The following is a 24,772-nucleotide window of genomic DNA, read 5'->3' as shown; positions in this document are numbered from 1 at the left end:
TTTTTATTCAGCACGGTAGCAAAATTAACAGGGAATAAAAGCACTGCACTCACATGCACACCATCATTAGGTACTAATGATTTCATGAACTTTTTTAATAATAAAATTGAAAACATCAGGCAAAAAATCCAGACGGTTAATATAAATCCAAATTATTTTACAAGTAACCCTGTAGACAGCAGTGTAATTATAACAGACAATCAATTACAAGGTTTTACTCCTATTCACGAGAATGACTTAATTTCATTAATTTCCTCATCAAAATCATCAACCTGCATTCTCGATCCCTTGCCTACAAGTTTCTTTAAACAGATCATTCCAGAGGTAATTGAACCTGTTTTAAAAATAATAAACTCTTCCATTAGCACTGGTTTTGTACCAAAATCCTTCAAACTGGCAGTTATCCACCCCCTAATTAAGAAACCTGACCTTGACCCATGTCAGCTGTCCAACTACAGACCAATATCAAATCTCCCCTTCATAGCCAAAATTTTGGAAAAGGTTGTAGCACAGCAGTTATGATCACACCTACTTATGAATAACATTTTTGAAATGTATCAGTCAGGATTTCGGCCTCATCATAGCACAGAGACGGCGCTAGTTAAGGTGGTAGATGACCTGTTATTGGCCTCTGATCAGGGTTTTGTCTCCTTACTTGTTTTGCTCGACCTTAGTGTAGCTTTTGACACCATTGATCACACTATACTACTTGCTAGACTTGAGAACGTTGTTGAAATAAAGGGAACGGCTCTCTCTTGGCTCAGGTCTTATTTGACTGATCGCTATCAGTTTGTTGATGTTAATGGTGAGTTCTCCACACTCTCTGAGGTAAAGTTTGGTGTTCCTCAAGGATCTGTCTTAGGCCCTCTGCTTTTCTCTTTATATATGCTGCCTCTTGGAGAAATTATTCATAAACATGGTATTAGATTCCATTGCTATGCTGATGATACACAGCTATATATTTCAGCAAAGCCAGATGAGAGAGATCAGCTTAACAATGTTGAAAAATGTGTAAAGGACATTAGACAGTGGATGCTCGATAACTTTCTTCTGCTAAACTCAGATAAGACGGAAGTACTTTTACTAGGACCACATGCAGCTAGAAGCAAACTTTCCGATTACCTAACATCTCTGGATGGTGTTTCTGTTTCAGCGTGTACGGCTGTCAAAGACCTTGGTGTGATTATTGACTCGAGTCTTTCCTTTGAGGCTCACGTGAATAATATTACCAGGATCGCCTTTTTTCACCTTAGAAATATTGCTAAAATTAGAAATATGATGTCGTTACAGGATGCAGAAAAACTAGTTCATGCTTTTGTTACTTCTAGATTAGACTACTGTAACGCTTTACTGTCTGGGTGTGCGAGTAGGTGCATAAATAAGCTTCAGTTAGTTCAGAATGCAGCAGCAAGAGTCCTCACTAGATCTAGGAAATATGACCACATCACCCCTGTATTAATCAGTCTACACTGGCTCCCAATCAAATCTCGCATTGATTATAAAATTCTACTACTGACATATAAAGCACTTAATGGTCTCGCACCACCGTATCTGAGTGAACTTCTGTACCAGTATGATCCTCCACGCCTACTTAGATCAAAAGGTGCTGGCTATCTGTTGGTTCCTCCAATAATGAAGATTACAGCAGGGGGCAGATCTTTCTCTTATAAAGCCCCGCAGTTATGGAACAGCCTTCCAACCAGTGTTCGGGACTCAGACACAGTCTCAGTGTTCAAGTCGAGGTTGAAAACATATTTATTCAGTCAAGCCTTTAATCAGTAGATTTTTTCTCAGGTAAAGGCTCAGATCTGGAGGGAACATTGATATAGAGTGTTTGGTGAACTGGGATATTTGTACGCTGTCGTCCCCTCACATTCACGTGTTCACTCAGGTTTGTTGATGGTGGTGTGGTGGGCCGTCTCTTATCCCAGAGATCCCTCATGTCTGTGTTGCCTTCTGGTTCTCCCTTTTAGTTATGCTGCCATAGCGAGTCTTGCCGGAGTCCAAACTGCACAGTGACTTTAACTCTCATGCAACAATAGGTACACTTAATAATCCATATCCTTCTCTTCCTGTCACCCTCTTCTCTCTCTCTCTCTCTCTCTCTCTCTCTCTCTCTCTCTCTCTCTCTCTCTCTCTCTCTCTCTCTCTCTCTCTCTCTCTCTCTCTCTCTCTCTCTCTTGGTCGAGTTAAACATGCTCCTGAGGCTCCAGTGACCACTGTTCCTGCCCCTCCCCCCCCCCCGTGGATCTTCCCACTTCATCCAGGCCTGCCTGGATTGGACTGTAGTTGATGTCAACAGTCTTCTACACTGACTCAGAAATACACTTCGCTTTTGATCATCATCACTGCACCCCGCAACATTGTATACCCGCCACAAATGGACATTCGGTGTAACCCAGATGAGGATGGGTTCCCTCTTGAGTCTGGTTCCTCTCAAGGTTTCTTCCTTATGCCATCTCGGGGAGTTTTTCCTTGCCACAGTCGCCAGTCGCCACCGGCTTGCTCATCAGGGACAAACTTACTCATAAAGAACATATTCATTTTTAATCACCGCATTATCTGTGTAAAGCTGCTTTGAGACAATGTTCATTGTTAAAAGCGCTATACAAATAAAAATGAATTGAATTGAATTGAGTATTACCAACAGTAACCTTGGAAACGGTGGTCCCAGCTCTTTTCAGGTCATTGACCAGCTCCTCCCATGTAGTTCTGGGCTGATTTCTCACCTTCCTTAGGATCATTGAGACCCCACGAGGTGAGATCTTGCATGGAGCCCCAGTCCGAGGGAGATTGACAGTCATGTTTAGCTTCTTCCATTTTCTAATGATTGCTCCAACAGTGAACCTTTTTTCACCAAGCTGCTTGGCAATTTCCCCGTAGCCCTTTCCAGCCTTGTGGAGGTGTACAATTTTGTCTCTAGTTTCTTTGGACAGATCTTTGGTCTTGGCCATGTTAGTAGTTGGATTCTTACTGATTGTATAGGGTGGACAAGTGTCTTTATGCAGCTAACGACCTCAAACAGGTGCATCTAATATAGGATAATCAATATAGTGGAGGTGGACATTTTAAAGGCAGACTAACAGGTCTTTGAGGGTCAGAATTCTAGCTGATAGACAGGTGTTCAAATACTTATTTGCAGCTGTATCATACAAATAAATAGTTTAAAAATCATACATTGTGATTTCTGGATTTTTTTTTTTAGATTATGTCTCTCACAGTGGACATGCACCTACGATGACAATTTCAGACCCCTCCATGATTTCTAAGTAGGAGAACTTGCAAAATAGCAGGGTGTTCAAATACTTATTTTCCTCACTGTATATATTAACATTTTTATTTTACAAAACACTGCATATCATGAAAGCAAATAAATAGGCCCGATTATTATTGTTAATTTTCGTTATTGCACATTTTTTTCATACAGATTGCATGGAAATGATATCCATTCATCAATTTGATTGGTTAAATAATTAGATGAGTAATGGTTAAGAAAATGGAAGAAAAAACCTCCAGGAAGTAAAGCTTGAAAACAAAATTAGCTTTGAGCAGCTTCAACCAGCACTCCTGCCTATTCTTGTTTAGAGAAAGAGTATAAGAACAAACCCCAATAAGATTGTCAGCGGCCATGTCTGAGTACACTTTTGAAAAACTGAAAGTCATTTATAGCAGTAGCGAATGCACATTTGCACGCACACACACACACACACACACACACACACACACACACACACACACACACACACACACACAGTGTTTGTAGCTTATAGTAGCACCATTAGGAATAAGCATACACACACACACACACACACACACACACACACACACCCACACACCCACACACACACACACAAAACTATCTGCATCTCAATTACAGAAAGCCTGACACAGCCTGACAGACAAAGTTTCTCTCTTCTGGCTTTAACTTCGAATAGACTGGCATTATAAAAACACATGCTGTGGTCTTTATGGCAATAATAATATGTGGCTCTATGACAATGAGCTAAACAATTACAAGTGTGAATTGTGGCATAACCATTTATATTTTGAACTGAATGAACCAATCTGTCACCGAGAAATCTGTTCAACAGCACAGAGCTCCTGTAACATGTCACTGTATTAACAGCTATGTTAGACAGTATGGTTTAGGGTTGGGGAAATATATAATACAATTTTAGTACTGAGTATAGAAGGCCATATCTATCTCGTCACTTGTGACATACTTGTACTGTAGGTTAGAAGTGGAGATTCTGGAGAATCTGCACTGTCTATAGTTTAAAACATTGACTTTTTTTTCCTGGTCACATGAGTGCATATATGTGCCAGAAGCAAGTATTCACAAGTAACCTGATGCCATGTTAACACCTCTATATATTCAGGCCCATACATTAAATATTTTGGCAACCCAATTTTTTTTTTACATTTTTTCTTTGTATACCACCACAATGGGTTTGAAACAAAGTAATCAAGATAAGATTGAAATGTAGAATTTCAGCATGATCAAGAGCTTCAGTAAAATAAATAAATAAATTATATATATATATATATATATATATATATATATATATATATATATATATATATAAACAAAATGCATTTGTTTATACAAATCAATTTCCATAATTGTTTATGAATTACAGCCTGCAGTCATCTGCCTCAACCCATCTGAGCATGCATTTTACATAGGACAAATCTGAAGGTAGAAAAACCCAGAAATGCAACACAATCAATGTGAATGGAGGAAAAGCCATATGCCCATGACTACAGGATTTGCATCTACTTATAGAACATAATCCTCAGATTCATAATAATGATTGTCTATGAATAAGTCTATGAAAATGCAGAGACTGTGTAAAAAATTACTATAAATCCTAAACAGTTAATTCTACATTTTTGCCAAATTCTACATTTCAGTTCCTTATTGGTTGCAGCAATAGAAAGTCAATGCTGGTGATATAATGAAACAAAATTTGTGTCACTGTCCAAATACTTGCAGAGCTGACAGTATGTGGGAGCATCTAAGTCAGTGCTTTAATTAAAGGAAATAGAGCATGTCAGTTACAGTGAAGTCATTTGACTGTGCACTGATATGTACTACCTGTTTTTCAAGAATGCACAATGTAAAAAACTGAAGAAAAAAACACTGAAGTGATTTATAAACAAAGCGCCTCTTAGAGATGCTAGCTCAGTAGAAGCAGTCTGTCATGTTCAATCCATCAAAACCGGTCTCTAACAATAACAATGCACCTTATAGATATGTTGGCAAAGTTTCTAACTAATTATTATAAAGCTGTCTGTAATTGTCTGGTTGACTAATATTGTTGTCCTGACAGTATTCTTTATTCTCATTCATACCATTTTACTAAACCATTTATCATATAATGATTAAACCAATTGTCCGGAATGCAGGTGAGGAAAAAAATGCAGGTGAACAAGGTTTCAATGATTAAAGGAATCAAAACAAAGTTGTAATCACAAAACAGTGTCACAAACTAAAAGTGCAGTGATGGTGCTTATACTGCGTAAATGTGATTGAGTCCAGTCAGAAGTAGGGTGAATGTGATTATCGGAGTATCTGTTATGGCAGTGCATTATAGTCCTTGTTGGCCATGTTTGTAGGCCGGGCTGTATTCTGCGATATGCAATTTAACATCTGATGTAGACATAACACGTGTCTTTGAAACTTGAAAAGTAGCATTTTTTTATTTTAAAAAGATTAAACTTCAGGAAATAAGAAAAAAGAAAAACTGCTGAGGAGTGACTTGTCTTACGGCTATTTCTCCATGTTACATTTTACATAAAAATAAAAAACATACAGCATTCCATTCTTTTATTATTAAATGTAAAAATACTGTGGAGGTATAAAGGGAAAAAACATGCATAGTCACTAATAAATAACTAAACTTTGGGTGGTAACAGTAATGTTGAGCCATATCACACTGATCATTTGGATCATCAATTGTTGTGCTGTCATAGAATTACCTGATATTAAATGCAAATAAAACATAAGACAAATCTTTGTTGAGTGTAAATGTTTGACTATTCTGTAAATACAAACAAACCAGTTGTGCAGATCAAATCCATAAAAGACACGAGTGCGATATTACATTATTATTAATTAATATACACAATAATTTGTCACGGTAAATTGTGTAGGAGTTTGTGTCTATTCTACACAGAACATCATCACAAAACAGAATACGGTTATAAATTAAATAAAAATAAGTAGATTAACATTGCTTACCAGTGGCTCTGCCATGATGATGCGTATCTTGCGCTCTGACAACAGGGTAAAGTTAGCAAAGAGGCTCTTGAGCACAAATTCGCCCGGTTTGCTCTCGGGGTCCACGGTGAGTGGCATGATGGCAGGCAGCCCTTTTCTCTCACCCTGAATGGTGCTTACTTGTGGGAGAGGGGGCTTACCTAGAGGGGATGCTAAAAAACACAAACATACAAACACAAGTTAGAAACTGGTGCCTTTTGTCCAGGTTGGTGATTATGTTTGCCTCTGGTGAATCTATCACTTTCTACAAAGGACTGGTTAAATTAGTTTATGATTAGTTTCATTAGTTTCGGTTGTTTTGGCATTAAGCTTTTGCGATCACAAGCTATTTTTGGGACATAAGTATTCAGGCACTTCTATTTTCGCTATTTAATATATTTTCAGGGCATAAACTATAAATGCTTTTTAAACATATACACTGGTTTTTAAGTAATGAATGTGAAGAGAAATGTGCATATTTATAAGAAATAATAATATATATTAATATAAGAAAATATGTTAAATAAGGAAACTAATGGGGTAAAAAGTAGTCACACACTATATAAGACATAATAATAATATACGTGAACATGCTGTACATGTTACGCTGAAACAAAAGATCTATACAGTGAGGAAAATAAGTATTTGAACACCCTGCTATTTTGCAAGTTCTCCCACTTAGAAATCATGAAGGGGTCTGAAATTGTCATCGTAGGTGCATGTCCAATGTGAGAGACATAATCTAAAAAAAAAAAATCCAGAAATCACAATGTATGATTTTTTAACTATTTATTTGAATGATACAGCTGCAAATAAGTATTTGAACACCTGAGAAAGTCAACGTTAATATTTGGTACAGTAGCCTTTGTTTGCAATTACAGAGGTCAAACGTTTCCTGTAGTTTTTTTACCAGATTTGCACACACTGCAGGAGGGATTTTGGCCCACTCCTCCACACAGATCTTCTCTAGATCAGTCAGGTTTCTGGCCTGTCGCTGAGAAACACGGAGTTTGAGCTCCCTCCGAAAGATTCTCTATTGGGTTTAGGTCTGGAGACTGGCTAGGCCACGCCAGAATCTTGATATGCTTCTTACAGAGCCACTCCTTGGTTATCCTGGCTGTGTGCTTCGGGTCATTTTCATGTTGGAAGACCCAGCCTCGACCCATTTTCAATGCTCTAACTGAGGGAAGGAGGTTGTTCCCCAAAATCTCGAAATACATGGCCCCGGTCATCCTCTCCTTTAGACAGTGCAGTCGCCCTGTCCCATGTGCAGAAAAACACCCCCAAAGCATAATGCTACCACCCCCATGCTTCACAGTAGGGATGGTGATTTTGGGATGGTACTCATCATTCTTCTTCCTCCAAACACGTTTAGTGGAATTATGACCCAAAAGTTATATTTTGGTCTCATCTGACCACATGACTTTCTCCCATGACTCCTCTGGATCATCCAAATGGTCATTGGCAAACTTAAGACATGCCTGAACATGTGCTGGTTTAAGCAGGGGAACCTTCCATGCCATGCATGATTTCAAACCATGACGTCTTAGTGTATTACCAACAGTAACCTTGGAAACGGTGGTCCCAGCTCTTTTCAGGTCATTGACCAGCTCCTCCCGTGTAGTTTTGGGCTGATTTCTGACCTTCCTTAGGATCATTAAGACCCCACGAGGTGAGATCTTGCATGGAGCCCCAGTCCGAGGGAGATTGACAGTCATGTTTAGCTTCTTCTATTTTCTAATGATTGCTCCAACAGTGGAACTTTTTTCACCAAGCTGCTTGGCAATTTCCCCGTAGCCCTTTCCAGCCTTGTGGAGGTATACAATTTTGTCTCTAGTGTCTCTGGACAGCTCTTTGGTCTTGGCCATGTTAGTAGTTGGATTCTTACTGATTGAGGTCGTTAGCTGCATAAAGACACTTGTCCACCCCATACAAACAGGTGCATCTAATTTAGGATAATAAATGTAGTGGAGGTGGACATTTTAAAGGCAGACTAACAGGTCTTTGAGGGTCAGAATTCTAGCTGATAGACAGGTGTTCAAATACTTATTTGCAGCTGTATCATACAAATAAATAGTTTAAAAATCATATATTGTGATTTCTGAATTTTTTTTTTAGATTATGTCTCTCACAGTGGACATGCACCTACGATGACAATTTCAGACCCATCCATGATTTCTAAGTGGGAGAAATTGCAAAATAGCAGGGTGTTCAAATACTTATTTTCCTCACTGTATATTGTGCAAATTATACTTTGTGTCAACAAATAGCTATGACAAAGGTGAAACATCTTCCTGACTTTCATTTAATTGTTAAACAGTTTAAAATATAAAAAGACAGAGCATTAAACATTTAGGACAGTGCAGCTGTTTCCATTATTTGCAGGTTTAAAATTTTCTCAAAATCTTTCTATCTTATTATTCTTTACAGATAAAAAGGGTAAGTCACAAAAACCAAAAACCAGAAAGCAGCAGTAACAACAGTTACGCAAACAATAGCAATAAATTATAAAACTGCTCCACAATCATCTCCGTTCTTACAACCTTAATTTTTGTTAATTAAAAAACAAAAAAAACCAATGAATAATCAAATCTGAATGTTTAAAACTCTTAAAATAACAGCTTTAAGTCTTTTGGAATATTTATTAATAATTCAGTCTGTCTTTGTGTAAGGGATGTGTGTAAGAATACCATCACCTCAGTGAAGTATGAATGTACGAGCATATATAATGATAAATGGCTGCTTCTCTGTAATCTACACTGGAGTCATTTAAGGAAACATAGACAGAACAATGTACTGGCGATACGACTATATTTCACCAAAGAATTTAATCTCATCTGCAAAGAAACTCAATCTACAGAGAAGATTTTACAACAAGACATCAGTACAGCCAAACAGTAACTAAAGTAGGCCTTGCATAGCCTGGTCAATCTGAAGTTCTAGAGGATTTTGAATTTGCAAGTAGATCCGAGAAAAGAACTCTTGTAACTTTGAGGAACTGAGCACAATCCGCCAAAAATGACATGGGCAACAATTCTGCAAAAAGCTAATTACTTTGTGGTAATTGTTGTAGTGATGCAATTGTTCAACATGATTTAATTCCAAACAACAAATTTGCAACAATCTACTAATGGTGGCGCTTGAATGCTCTTTCTGTTTCATTTACATTGTTTAAAAATATCTTTGACTATGAATAAATACCTTTTGATCATATAAGTACAAAGCAAAATACATAAATTGTGTATACATTTGAAATAAATATATGCATTAATTTAAAATTAAGAAACAAAAACAAAAGACATCACTGTATTTTGGTATTTTAATTTCAAATGCACAATAATTTGAATGATTTTAATCAAAAAACATGATCTGACATGATAAATAATTAACCTGCAGTATTTTTCAATATAATTATACATTTGTTTACACTTAACATGGATTTTACAGTCACTTGCTTCATGCATTCCATGTGAAAAAAAAAACACTGTTGAAGATATGGAATCTGAGCTAAGAATGGTTTAACATGAAGAGTCTAAAGATCTATGAAGATACTGCAGAAGGTTAAACACAAGAACCACATAGGTGTAATTAGTTTTAAACAATCTGCTGCACTGGCTTAGAGCTTAAAGCTGCAATTGCTATATAAGTTTGCATTTAAGTCTCTATCAGTAAACAATGAAAAAAGTTGATCATCTAAACAATGATGGAACAATAATGAACAGACATTCAGTATCACCCCGATGAAGTAAGATTTCTTTTCATACCATTTCAGAGAGGTTTTCCTTGCAACTGTCACCACTAGCTTTCTCATTAGGGATACACTAATAGGAAGTGATTTATGAAACAAAATTATATATTTGTATTTAATTTATTTCTGCAAAGATGATTTGAAATAATGTTTATTGTTAAAAATGCTATACAAATAAAAATTAATTGAATTGAATCTAAAGTCCCTAATTCTAGAAATACACAAAGTATAAAGTAGTTCATTATGAGACCAACAACTGAAGAAGTAATTATTTAAGGATGTTGATGAGAGAAAACATTGGTCTGAAAGTATTGGTGACACAAATACTACTGCTTGCTTTGTAAATAGATGCCTTGAGATTGAAATATGGCTGAAAATAGTTTAAATAGTTCTGATGAGTCATTGTAGATGACTTTAGGAACAAAATAACTTTTAATAAAACTGAACAACTCTTGAGGCAACAGTGCTACAAGACAGCATTCATTCATGCTTAATAGGTAAAGTGGCCATATCGAAGTTCCTTCGACTGTATTCAGAACATGCGGTGTTTTGACAGCTCAAGACTGGAGCATTAACTCTAAAAAAAGGCTCTATTTTTCACTTAATAAGCTTAATTGAATGAGACAGGCGCATATCGTAGTGTGTAACACCAAAAGAGGAAAACAAAGGAGTGTCATACTACTGGGTGCAGCTTGGTCAATATTGCAAAATGTTTTGCCTGATTTATCTTTTTGGCCAACGCCACAAAGTATGTCCAGAATGTATCCTCCATCAACAGAGAAAACAAATCAAAACACTCTTGCCACCAGTGCACAATATCCGTCAGCATTGGCAAAAAACAAATGTACACACATATATACAGTACATTACACACAAAAAAACCATACTGTCCAGCGATTAGCACCTACCCAGACCCTTAATAAAGCTGATAAAACTGGCCCGGCTCCAGCGCACTGGTGTCACCTCCATACTGTCCCTGTTCCAATAATCCCCAACAATTTAGCAGACGAGCTCCATATCATCTCCAACCATGTTTGTTACAGTAAATTCCATAAATTTGCTCCTAGTACTGCCATATCGGTTCCATGTTGCCTTCATCTGAAGGTTTACTCCAAATTGAGAGTGTGGGATCAGTCTAGTTGTGGAAAACATAAAAAGACCCAAGCCTGCTGGGTTTAAGAAAAGTGAAGGGAAAACAGCCTTCCTGTGTGAATCTTTAAAGCCATGTGTGATAGCAGTGAGCCCTTTCTGAGGAGAAGGTCAGGCTGGAATTTCAGCAAAGCCCAAAGAGAGAGGAGGGAGGGCCAACATGAAGCTAAATTTAACCTCAGCACTAATATACAGGCACACACATGTACATAAACACATTGACACACTTTTACCATATGTGCATACTGAATACGCATTGTAATCTCTCTTTTATATAAACAAATGATTGTTTTCTTCTAGAAAACATGGCAATCAATTAGCAAGTTTGTCTCTTGGTACATTCAAAACAAAATGCCCCCCAACACACACACACACACACACACACACACACACACACACACACACACACACACACACACACACACCATTAAAAGACCAGAAAGAGACAGTGAGTTATGTTCTATGTTATGAAACAGTATCAGTATGAGTGCTAGCTAGTGTGCTTTTTTCACAAGCATGTTAGCTAATCACTACATGTTAGCTCAGTTACTCATTACATCTTGTGCAGATCACAGGGGGAGATCACATACACCCTACAATTTATGCTATGTACAAATATAGTTACTAAGATAATTTTTATTCAAAGTGTTTTACAATTGCGACATTGCAGTGCAAACAGGTTTGAGTTATTGACCTTACTTAAGTCAGATCTTAGTAGTGCTAGGCTTTTAACTCTCAACCTGATCAGAAGGCCAGAGCCATGGATATTACTGTCCTGAAATATAATACTCATACACACACACACACACACACACACACACACACACACACACACACACACACACACGAAAAAAAAACAAATGACACATGGTATGTAAGCTGTGGACGTGACTGAATAACCATCAAACAGGTTCTTAAACATCTTTAAAGCATGATTTGCCTTAAAGACCAAGCTGAGAGTAACTATAATTCATACCATACACTATTAAGACCACTGATGTATACACTTCATAAGTAATGTTCTTGCCTGGTATACCTTGCACGATTTTGGACTAAAAGATCCCAGACAAAAGATGACCAACGTGGCGATTCCTGTGGTCATGGCTCTTAACGGTGGTCATGATGTACTCACTGTAAAAAGGTAAAAAAATGACCAAAGACCTGTGAAGGTTTTCTGACAGTATCAGAAATTCTATGACCTACAGTATGTCTACTGACTCGCCAAAAATGCAGCATAACTTTTGTCATAGCCTAAGATTTAATACTTTAGGTTTCATCATTGTACAGTCTGCATACATGTCATACCCAAGGTTATTATTAAACCACCTGATATGTAGAAGACATTAGTACATCAGTTCACTTCTCATTTCATTTCACTTTGTTCTTCCGCTTTGATCTATATTCTCATCTACATCTCTTACAGTGCTACTCATCCTTGCGCGCGCGCGCACACACACACACACACACACACACACACACACACACACACACACACACACACACACACGTCATGAATCATCACCTGCACAGAAATGCATTTACCATTGTCTTTCAATGCTTATCTTTAATTATTGTTTTTAAATCTGTAAAGCTGCTCTGTGACAATTACAGTGATATAAAAAAAACACCATATGCATTAAATACAATAGAATTGAATTAAATTAAAAAAGCTTGTCAAAAAAAATTGTATAGAGAGATAGAAAAAAAAAGGGAGAAAGGGAGCATGTAAGTGAGTATGAGAAAAAGAGAGTGTGTGTGTGTGTGTGTGTGTGTGTGTGTGTGTGTGTGTGTGTGTGTGTGTGTGTGTGTGTGTGTGTGTGTGAAAAAGAGAGAGAGAGAGAGAGAGAGAGAGAGAGAGAGAGAGAGAGAGAGAGAGAGAGAGAGAGAGAGATTGTGTGTATTTAACTAACAAGTTTGTTTAGTTTCAGCTATTCACTTTGAGTTCACAAGAAAACAACCTCAGCCAGCAAATACTGACAAATATTTAGTTTACAGACACTTGAAAGGAAAGTAGTTAGAATTAATACATATTACTGATAAACATTTATTGTTTAGTTGTGTAAAATCAGCTACAGCATGTCCAGGATAAAAAGTGAGACCAGAGAAGGAAAGCGTCAGTAATATAATCGTATAGTGGCTACACTGTGGTCATTTGCAGATTTTTGTCTATGTAGAATATCAGAAAGATGACATCAGAGAGAGCATGTAGTGTTGCTGTCTCATGATTTTATGACTCCCAGTTTGGTCCTGACGTCAGGTTGTTGACTAGGAGTTCTGGACTGTATGTCCTCACTGATGGAGTGAATAAGTGTGCATGGTGATTCTGACGGTCGTGTCCAAGGTGAATTGGATAGCTTGGCCATTTAATTATAAAAAAGGTTACTGATGGTGAATAAACAAATTTCTTTTTTTTAAAGGTCTGTTGGAACATCTGACACAACTCCTTGTCCAGTCATTATTATCTTAAACATCTTAATCAGGTTCGTGTGCAAGCTCCTATTACTACTGTACGCAGAGAATTTAACGTTTCATCTTGAATTTCTGTACAAAAAATATTTATCTGTAAAGCTGCTCTGTGACAATTACAGTGATACAAAAAACACCATATGCATTGAATAGAATTTAATTTAATTAAATTAGAACAAAATTTTACTAAAAAGTCACTCTCAGCAACTCAACCATAGCATCTATGACAAAACAGTAAAACACAGCATGCAGCACAGTAAAGACATCTTTAAGTGTACACATGTGAGATATACACTAATCAGGCATTATGGCCACCTGCCAAATGTTGTGTTGGTCCCCCTTTTGCTGCTAAAACCGTCCTGATCTGTTGAGCATTAATAGCATTAACTTCTTCAGCAAATTGAGCTACAGTAGATCGTCTGTCGGATTGGACCACAAGGGCCAGCCTTCACTCCCTACATGCCTCAATGAGCTTTGGCTATGACCCTGTTGTTAGTTAATCACTGTTCCTTCTTGGACCACTTTGATAGATACTGACCACTGCAGATCAGGAACAGTCCCAATCGTCTAGCCATCACAATTTGGCCCTTTTCCTGTTTTTTTGAAGACAAAATGTTCACTTGCTGCCTAATGTATCCCACCCAATAACAAGTGCCATGATAAAGAGATAACCAGTGTTATTCACTCACCAGTCATAAAGTTATAATGTCATAATATTATGCCTAGTCAGTGCCAGAACTACCTTTTTAAGGTCATGCTACAGCATCTTAATAGGATTCAGGTCAGAACTTTGACTGGGCCACTCCAAAGTATTAATTTTATTTTTCTTTAGCCATTAACTACAGTCTTCAGACTGTAGTTAATGTTAACAGTCTCCTACACTGACTCAGGACTACTTTTCGCTTCTGATCATCATCGCTGAACACCGGAACAGCGTATATCATGCTACAAATGGACATCCTCTTGGATAAGTCGTCGCTGTGCTATTGGGGACATTTTGGTCGGCTGCCACTCCTGGGAGAGTTCTTTACTGTTCCATTTTTTTCACAGGTGCATCTCAATAAATTAGAATATTATTAAAAAGTTGATTTATTTTAGCACTTCAGTACAAAAAGTTAAACTCGTATATTATATAGATTCATCACACACAGTCAGATATATTTTAAGTGTTTATTCCTTAAAATTTTTATGATTTTGGCTCACATTTAACAAAAACCCACCAATTCTATAAAAAATTTAATACTTTCACAAAACCATTCAAAAAACAGTTTAGTTTAGTTTTTGGTTAATTGTTGGCCTTCTGGAAAGTATGTTCATTTACTGCATATGTCCTCAATACTTGGTAGGGGCTCATTTTGCTTTAGTTACTGCCTCAATTTGGCATGGCATGGAGGTGATCAGTCTGTGGCACTGCTGAGGTGGTATGGTGTTCAGGTCTGATAAGTTTGCTGGCCAGTCAAGCACACCAACGCCATCGTCATTTAACCAACTTTTGTTGCTTTTGGCAGTGTTGCCAAGTGCCAAATCGTGCTGGAAAATGAAATCAGCATCTCCATAAAGATGGTCAGCAGAGGAAAACATGAAGTGCTCTAAAACTTACTGGTAGATGGCTGTGCTGACCTTGGACCTGATAAAACACAGTGGACCAACACCAGCAGATAACAAGACTCCCCAAACCACCACTGACTGTGCAAACTTTACACTGGACCTCAAGCAACTTGGATTCTGTGCCTCTCCTCTCTTCTTCCAGATTCTGGGACCTTGATTTCTAAAGGAAATGCTACATTTTCTTTCCTTTCATCTGAAAAGACGACTTTGGCCTACCGAGCAACAGTCCAGTCCTTTTTGTCCTTTGTCCAGATTAGACACCTCTGATGTCTCTGGATCAGGAATGTCTTGACACAAGGAATGAGTCAGTTGTAGCCCATGGATACGTCTGTGCGTGGTGGCTCTTGAAGCACCGAGTCCAGCTGCAGTCCACTCTTTGTGAATCTCCCCCAATTTCTTGAATGGGCTTCGTTTCACATTTTTCTACCACATTTTTTCTTTCCATTCAACTTTCCATTCATGTGCTTGGATACAGAACTCTGTGAACAACAGCTTCTTTAGCGATGACCTTTTGTGTCTCACCCTCCATGTGCAGGGTGTCAATGATCTTCTGGACAACTGTCAAGTCAGCAGTCTCCCCCCCATGATTGTGTAGCCTGAACCAGACTGAGACACCATTTAAAGGCTCATGAAACCTTTGCAGGTGTTTGGATTTAATTAGCTGATTAGAGTGTTACACCACGAGTATCTCCAATATTGAACCTTTTCACAAGATTAAAAATTTTCTGAGATTTTCTGAGAATTTTGGGTTTTCATTAGCTGTAAGCCATAATATTCAAAATGAAAAGAAATAAACGCCTGAAATATATCAGTCTGTGTGTGAGTTTATATAATATTTGAGTTTCACTTTTGTATGATAATAATATTCTATTTTATTTAGTTGCACCTGTATATATATTTTACTGATCAGAAGGTCGCCAAGAATCTGCCCTTCTTGGGAACAGTAAGCAAGGCCCATAACCCTCTGTGCTCCGGAGGCACTGTAACATTTCAACTTCCTAACATCTCTGGGATAAGCTAATCAAAAAAATTTCCGTGTGGGATCAATAAAGTATTCTAATAAATAAATAAATAAATAAATAAATAAATAAATAAATAAAAGTAAACAAATATAAGCATAAATACATGTATGATAAGTGACTGAGCGAGAGAGAGAGAAAGAAAATGATAAAGAGAGAGAGAGAGAGAGAGACAGACAGATAGACAGACAGACAGACAGACAGAAAAAGTGAGTTAGAGAGACAGAAAGAGTGAGTGAGAGAGCAAGAGAGAGAGAGAGAGAGAAAGAGAGAGAGAGAGAGAGAGAGAGAGAGAGAGAAAGAACGAAAGAGAGAGAGATTTAGTCGGATTTGCTGAGTGGTTAACAACACTGATATCTGGCCACCTGCTCGCCTCCCCAAGCAGCCGTGACACAGAGCATACACAGTGTTTGTACCTACATGCAAATACAGCACATTGTGCTTCCTTATATCTTATATCCACTCTGAGTTAGCAGACTTACTGACAGGTTTAGAGACATAAAGATCATTTGCCTTTGTATGGGTATAGCATTACCGCCAAAGAGTGGGATGACATCACCCTGGTGTCTGGTCTGATTATATACAGAAACCAGATATACACTTTTTCATCACATCCTTTGTTATTTGTAGCTATCCATATCTAAGAACTAAGGGGCTAAAACTTACACGAATGGCACCACACTTCCTCATTGCACAAGCAAGCACCATCAACTACACAAATACAGAATTACAAAGGTTGGCAACTCCAACAAATAACCTTCAATCAAGGTATACCTGCTGTGATTATATAAAACCACTCAGAAAGTGCACACACATACAGTCCTCATCCTCAATCTAAAGATATGCTGTACGCATGTCATTATGACCATGACGACACACCACATCATCACCCCTCGGTGCACCAAGGACAGAACAGAGAGTACTGAAGTAGGCAACTTGGAGCCAGGCATATGTATAAGAGAGAGCGGAGAGAGAGCGGAGTGAGAGAGAGAGAGAGAGAGAGAGAGAGAGAGAGAGAGAGAGAGAGAGAGAGAGAGAAAGAGAGAGAGAGAGAGAGGCCATAGCATGTACTCACAGCTGCTCCAGGATTTTAAAAAGGACTTGATGCTGGTCTCAAAGAACCCTGAGTCCTGGTTACTTGTCATTTCTGCTCTGTCTCTGCAGCAATGAACGGATATAAAGAACAAGGTAAGGCAGAGAGGAGATGCAGCAGAGATAGAAAGAGCCGCCTTGCTAACTCATCCAGGGTCAGCAACGAGCATCAACAACTCTCGCTTCCTTCCTCTCTCCCATTCTCTCTTTCTCTCACACACACACACACACACACACACACACACACACACACACACACACACACACACGCACACCACACTCTGATGTCCTCTCTTCCCCCTCCATCCTTAAACCTCCCAGCTTTAAGAGGATTGGCTCAGAGGCCCTCGCCTTTAAACAGAATCGTCCAGAGGGACAAAAAGAGTGGAAGAGATAGAGATTAAAAGAGTGAGAGAGCATATGAGAGAGAGAGAGAGAGAGAGAGAGAGAGAGAGAGAGAGAGAGAGAGAGAGAATGCTAATTACATCCTAAGACATGAGTAGAGACATCCTGAGACATCACACACAATTCACTTCCTCTTTCATTAACACATCAGACTGTGCTCCGTACACGTGTAGGCTGTAAACATTAGTTATTTTTTTAGCAAGAATATTATATAATTATATATTATATAATTTTATTAGAAATAGAATTAGATGCTGCACTCAACAGATGAGCATGACTCATCAGGAAATCTGACTGCAAAGGAAATCAGAAAAACTGAAATCTCTAATAAAAGACAAACAAAAAGACAGAGACACAATATTCCTAGGTAGGCCGTGTTTTCCCGTTGGCTCTGATGCCGTCTCTTTGAACTTGTGACCTTCAAACAGATTTCTTAACAAATGATGTCACTAGTGATTTGTGTATTTCCAAAAGTCATGTGGCTCCACAGGAACATTTGCAGCATGTACAGCATTTACTTTACCTGCAGACACATGCTAAGTACATCCTTATAGGTTTTATTTAGGTCTCACTCTCAATAGCATGTACAAATCATAGATTGCAATCACTAGACAGCAAAGGAGGTAGAGGAAGAGCGAGGCACATAGATAGCTTATATGCAGAGTGAAATCTATAAATTCAATATCTATAAGCATTAGGAAATGAACATTTACTGCAGGATTCCATAAACAACTACTTAACGTGTTGTTATCTTGTTGTCAGTTTTGTATGACATACCACAAAAATCATTGGATTTTCTGCAATGATCATTAGACCAGCATATTGCAGGGCTGATTTTCTAGACCAACTTGGTGACTGGAACAAATACGATCACATGCATGTTGCGTTGCTTGTTGATGAGTATCAGTGCTGGTATTCAACCAGCGCTCTGATGGAATGTGATCCTATCTGCCAGAGGTGAACGAACGACAAGCCAACTTACAAGGTACAAATGACTTCCATGTGAATGCAGTTTGACTTCAAGTCTAAAACAAGCATTTGGCATATAACCAAATCAATCTTTTCTATCCATTTTTATCTTCACAAATGTTCTTGTTCTTTGTGAACCATTTGGTGCCCTCCCCCACACACTCAAGACCAAGAAAGCCAGAACAAGATAAAAGCAGTAATTTTAAGGAATTTTGCCTTGATGATGTCCTTTAACTGGTACTGGGGCAGAAATTATAACAGCTGGTCTGCAGACTCCATAAAGCACTCAACAATCCCCTGGCTTCAAACTTACATTTTGCTGATTAGACGAGGAATGACAGACTGCAATGCGAGAGGGAAATAATGCATGCTACTTCTAATACAGCAACATTAACAATTTCTAATAGTTTAATCACCAAACTCTCTCTCTCTCTCTCTCTCTCTCTCTCTCTCTCTCTCTCTCTCTCTCACACACACACACACACACACACACACACACACACACACACACACACACACACACACACACACACACAAACAGTCGATTAGAACTCTATTTGTTGGCTCTTGAAGACTTTACTATGCTGAAACGCTCCAACGCTCCAACAACAAAAATCATCAATGTGTTTACCTTAAAATTTGTTTATAAAATAGCTTTAATATTTGTTTATTATTAGTCATATATAATGTGGAGCCAGTCCCTGTGGATGAGCTCTACCTCTGACCAATCAGATTCAAGCATTTAGCCCAATGTTGTAGTATAGATCAATGAAGTTTACTTAACTTAACTGAACTTAACTTGGATGATTGACCAAATCATAAACAAGGGTGGGAGTAAAAAAAAATTGGAAATCATATGAAAGAATGTGAAGTGTATTAAAAATTGTACACAATCTTTGGGGGACAGATTTGGGCAACTTATATACACTGACCTCAGAAATTAAGAGTTAAAATAAAAAAAATGTTAATTTTGTGTTTTTTTCTTTTATTATATTATTTTCAACTTTGTAAATTGTATAATTTACATAAAAATAATAATAATAATAATAATAATAATAATAATAATAATAATAATAATATAAAATATAGCTGCAAGCAGCGATGGCGGGCCCTCGCACATTTGTGTATCGCTATACGGTGCCTCCCAGAAAACAATGCACGGTGGGCAAGTGCATCAAGTGGGTAAATATCAGTGGACTGTTTTATGTTGTTACTGACCCATTTGGGGACTGTAGGTAAAAAAAACCCCACATTTTAGACAAACGGAGGCGCTAGTGAGCCACTTAAGAGACACACCGTTGTCCGACCTTTTTGTCCACACTTAACAGCCGACAAATGTGATGTACGTGTCAAATTTCAAGTTAATATAAGCACGCCAAAAGCCCTAAATATGCCAAAAAAAAAAGTAAAGTTTGACGCGTTGCTATGGGAACAGCGTTCAAGATATCAAAAATCCCTTTGCAATTTATCATCTACAATGTTTCGTCATCATGTTGACCACTTTTGGTGTCAATCGCATGAATATCCTAGGAGGAGTATTTAAAAGTTCACCACATGCAACTTTCAAAAAATTCACCTTTTGTGACACACACTTCCTGGCGCCTGTTGGTGGTGCTACGTCCGAGATTCACAATAGGCACATCGATGCGATTGGAATCCTTGGCCGAACATACACACCACGTGTCGTCCCAATAAGACATTTTTTGCTTTAGATATTAGACACTTCCTTTTCTCTGAATTCGCCATAACTTTGTCGCTTCGCCATGGCAGCACCGTTCGATATATCAAAAATCCCTTCGCAATTTATCATCTACAATGTCTCGGCATCATGTTCTTCACGTTTGATGTCAATCGCATGAATTCCCTAGGAGGAGTATTGAAAAGTTCACCGCATGCACCTATAAAACAAACCAAAATGGCCGACTTCCTGTTGGGCGGAGCTTATATTTTTGAGGGCGAAAGTTGTTCGAGTCAATGAGGTCTATATGCGTACCTACTCTCGTGCATGTGCGTTCATAATTGCCAGATCTGTGCACCAATGTTTGTTTTTGCATTACAGGGGGCGCTACAGAGCCCCCCTGCCACGCCTGTAATCCAGTCTTTGCCCCGGCCTAGTGACAAACGACTCTGACGTGTGCGCCAAATTTCAAGAGAAGAAAAAAAAAAAAAGAATAAATTCTAAGGAAAACAATAGGGCTTCGCACCTTTGGTGCAGGCCATTCTGGCCTGCTCCTCGGTGCTCGAGCCCTAATTATGTACTGAAGTATATATACAAAGAAGTCAATATATATCCAAACTATGAAAGACATATGAAATTATGTAGAAAAATAAAGTGTTACATATTTATATTTTCTATTCTACAAAGTACAATAGCCACCTTTAGCTTTGATGTCAGCTTCACAAATTCATGGCATTCTTTCACCAGATCCACGAGTCACCTGGAATGGTTTTCAGTTTCAGTGCCTTGTCAAGAGTTCATTCGTGACATTTCTTGCCTTCTTCATGTGCTTTAGACCATCACTTGTCTTGTGGAACGAAACGTGTGAGTATGGATTCAATAGCCCTATTAGTGCTATTACAACTCCTGTACAAATCCATATTAGGGCAAAAAAACTTTCAATATATTCCCCTGCATATAAATATAATATATTCACAACCAAACAGACTGCAAATTTAATGCTATTCACTCTTGTGCTGTTGCACTGCTAACAATGTCCATTTTGGTCACATTTGCACTGAAAGTATGTTTGTGTATCGGCAATTTTTACAATGATTACCCAAACACCACTACACTACCACATTACGTGTATGTTTTATCTTTATATACATATACAAGCTTCTTCATCTACAGTATATCTATTTCTTTTTTTTTTGTTGTCTTTTATCTATAATGCAAATTGCCCATAAATTCAAATTACTTGATTGTGCTGTTGCAATATTTAAATTTCCAAGGGAAGGATAAAAGAATCTATAAGCACAATAAGCACAATTTCTAATATTTAAACTTTAAATAAATATATACAATCATATATATATATATATATATATATATATATATATATATATATATATATATATATATATATATATATATATTAAAAAGCAAAGAACAAATATGATGAAAATGAATTCAGTGACAGTGCTTGTACTCGCCAAACAGAAGGAATGACTCAACCCTTTTTGAGCTTCTTTATTGGTCTCAGCTACTGCTAAGTTGTCCTAGCTGGCTTGGAGCAGTCCCAGCTGCTTGTTCTTACAGCACACACACATGCACGAACACACACGCACACACGCACACACAGCAATCACCATCTGTTTTCATAGCAGCTGCAATACTATTTATTCACGTTATTCTTCTAAATTTCACTTGATTAAAAATACTGTAGGATATATAACATTTTTTTCATAACCCGTGGTTGGGTTTAAAGACTGACATATAAAAAATAAATAAAAATAAATAGCCTTATTTGTCACATATACATTACAGCAAAATACATATACTTTCTTCACATATCCCAGCCTGCTCGGAAGCTGGCGTCAGCCATGATACAGCACCCCTGGAGCATAGAGGGTTAAGGGTCTTGATCAAGAGCCCAAGAGTGGCAACTTGGCGTCACCCAACCTTCCGATTGCCCAGCACCTTGACCACTGAGCTAACACTCCACCAATACCACTTGCATTGTATTAGGGATTCTGACCAGTAACATTTAGCTAAAAACATTTAGCTATATGTTTTGCCATATACACGTTTTTTAACTTCTAAATAATTTTCAACAATTTACAGGAATGCTGACAGCGAGCCATCTGTTATCGTCTGACAACAAGAATGCGGTGAAATACTTTACTGTATAACTGAAAATATTCACTAGTGCAAGCGAGTGCTGAGAGTTTTAGATGAACCGGCTGAGTAATGTAAGATCAGAGATGTTTATCATACAATGATGCCTGTGAAATTGCTTTAAACAAAAACTAATCAGCCGTGCACACGGATCAATACACACTCACTTAGCTAGATTAAATTCGACCTCTTAAAAAGAGACAACAAAGCTCCCAACTCTGATCTGGACACACAGATCTCAAGAGAAATTCCCTTTGACAAAGACGCTCTTCACTAAGTTAACACTGAGGCTTCTATGTGAATTCCTGAGCGCAGACATTTCACACACCTGCATGAATAGAGCTCTGAAAAGGCAACCAGCAGAAATGCATACACATGAGAATTAGAGAGAGCAAGGTAACAGTGATTCCGTTTTTTTCATCTAATGGACTCCTAACTATAAAGCTAATTTATTAATTTTAGGTCTCAAACATAATTTTCTGTAAAGGAATTTGCCAGTAGTTTTATATGCGGTTCATATGTGGTTATTGTATTTTTGAGGCATATCTGAGATTAACAGAGAAAAATATTCACACATTTTCCTGAACCGTAAATACTATTTTCAGTACAGTATTTATTATTTATATTGAAAAAAAAAATTAACTGCTGCACCAACTGCTAGCATTTAGATGAACAGTAAGATTCATTGTGCAGAGTTCCAGAATGTGTTACTATAACAGCTGTGTATATCATTCCGCTTGGGCGTGTTAGTAATGTAAATTTCCACATTCTGACAAAAATTTCACTTTATATTTTTTTACTTTTTTTTTTAAAGAACTGTTGTTTAAAAGAAAGAGCCAAAATGCAGTTATACTAAATAGCAGCACTGATGTTAATCTTCATGCATGAAGCTGCAGGGTGAGGACATATTCATATAGACTGTGACTTTGCTTTTATACAACAGTTACTGCTTAATCATATTTTTCTACAAGTTAACTTTCATAAACTGTGTTTTCAGTCGGTTTTACAGTTCAGTGATGTGTTTTAATATAATTGTCTGTGATAACCATACATTAACTAGATTGAACAAACAATTGATTGGTTTGGGGTATGTTCCACCTTTGCCTTTACCCTAATGTCAAAAAATTATTTTAATTATCTGTGTGTTTTTAAATGGTGCTAAACAAATAGCATGGATTAAATGTTAAATGTTAGCTTTTGGACACTACTAGGTGTCTACTTGTATATCTTAGTACTAAGTATTTTTTCTAAAAATATCCTAACAGGAATGATCTAGCAGCAGATCGACTCTCTCGAATTACACCCAAAACAATATGAACATGTTTATATAAACAGAAGCTGGTCTGGTAACAGCATGCAATTCTTATGTGGTAATTTCAAAGGCTGTCATTACTCTGCAATGACATCACCATGTTGTGTCATGCCAGAGTTTTGCATGTTTAATAAAGTCTCTTTAGAGACAAGAATACTACAGGGTTCTGGCAGGATATTTACACCTTACAAGCCAGAACAGGACACAACAGATTCACTAAACGCATGAAAATGTTGAATCACGCGCTACAAAGTTAGATTTACTCTTGTGGACACTGAAACAGTTGTCCGATTCAAAACTGAGGTGCTTTAAGTTTCAGTATGAAGACAGTATATCAGGATAAACTGCAGTACATAGTGCACAATACACACTACCTGATGTATCTCCTTTGATAATTGTCGGCCTTTTCTTGGGCTGGATCTTTCTGAACTTTCCTTTGAAGTCTCCAGGTGTGAACATATCCATGGAGAGACTGGCCATCTGGACCAGGACAATGCTGTCCTGGCTCTGGGCGTCCAAAGAGTTTGTGTCGCTTGGCACCGCATCCTCTTTAGGCATATCCGACACCTGGGTGATCGAGCGCAACTGTGTTCACTTACTTAACCGCATGGATACAGCAATCTGGCACAGCTTGCCTTCAGTCTTCCTTCAGTTCTTCTCCTTTGTGATCTCTTGTGTTCAGTAATTCCCCACACTATTATGGTTTCTTTTCTTTAGTGTCTTTTTCTTTAGCATTTCCTCTTCAGTGTGTGTGTTTGTGCGCGCGTTGGTGGTTATGCCGTGTGAATGTGTGAAGCCTTTAGTTTGTCAGACAAGCATGTGTGGTGGAGCCTGTGCCGTTGCTGGTCGAGGCTGTTTAGCCTGTTACAGTAACACTGCTGAATGAGGCAGGTGTAGAGTTACT

The 24,772-nt window shown here is 37.8% G+C and overlaps 1 protein-coding gene and 1 long non-coding RNA gene across 22 annotated transcripts in view; one reads left to right on the top strand and one right to left on the bottom strand.

The window, feature by feature from the left end:
• Positions 1–24,772, top strand: part of LOC310741423 — a 207,216-nt gene that overhangs the window by 66,179 nt on the left and 116,265 nt on the right. The gene's annotated exons all lie outside the window — the stretch shown is intronic.
• fryb (furry homolog b) overlaps positions 1–24,772 on the bottom strand; it is an 83,715-nt gene that overhangs the window by 52,980 nt on the left and 5,963 nt on the right. For 12 of the 21 annotated variants that reach the window (XM_083568959.1, XM_083568978.1, XM_083568974.1 and 9 more), the window contains exons 1-2: positions 24,243–24,737; positions 6,245–6,435 (exon numbers count right to left, since the gene is read on the bottom strand). In XM_083568959.1, coding sequence (XP_083425085.1) covers positions 6,245–6,435; positions 24,243–24,426 — 375 coding nt within the window. In that variant the 5' untranslated portion in view covers positions 24,427–24,737. Of the gene's footprint in view, positions 1–6,244; positions 6,436–10,918; positions 11,273–17,327; positions 17,553–24,242; positions 24,738–24,772 lie in introns of those variants that run through there. The other 9 variants (XM_083568962.1, XM_083568963.1, XM_083568964.1 and 6 more) reach the window with 4 other exon arrangements.

Source organism: Silurus aristotelis (genome assembly GCF_946808225.1).
Source record: "Silurus aristotelis genome assembly, chromosome: 18".
NCBI lineage: Eukaryota > Metazoa > Chordata > Actinopteri > Siluriformes > Siluridae > Silurus > Silurus aristotelis.
Note: the sequence above shows the minus strand (reverse complement) of the source record. Positions and strands in the feature narration are given on the sequence as shown.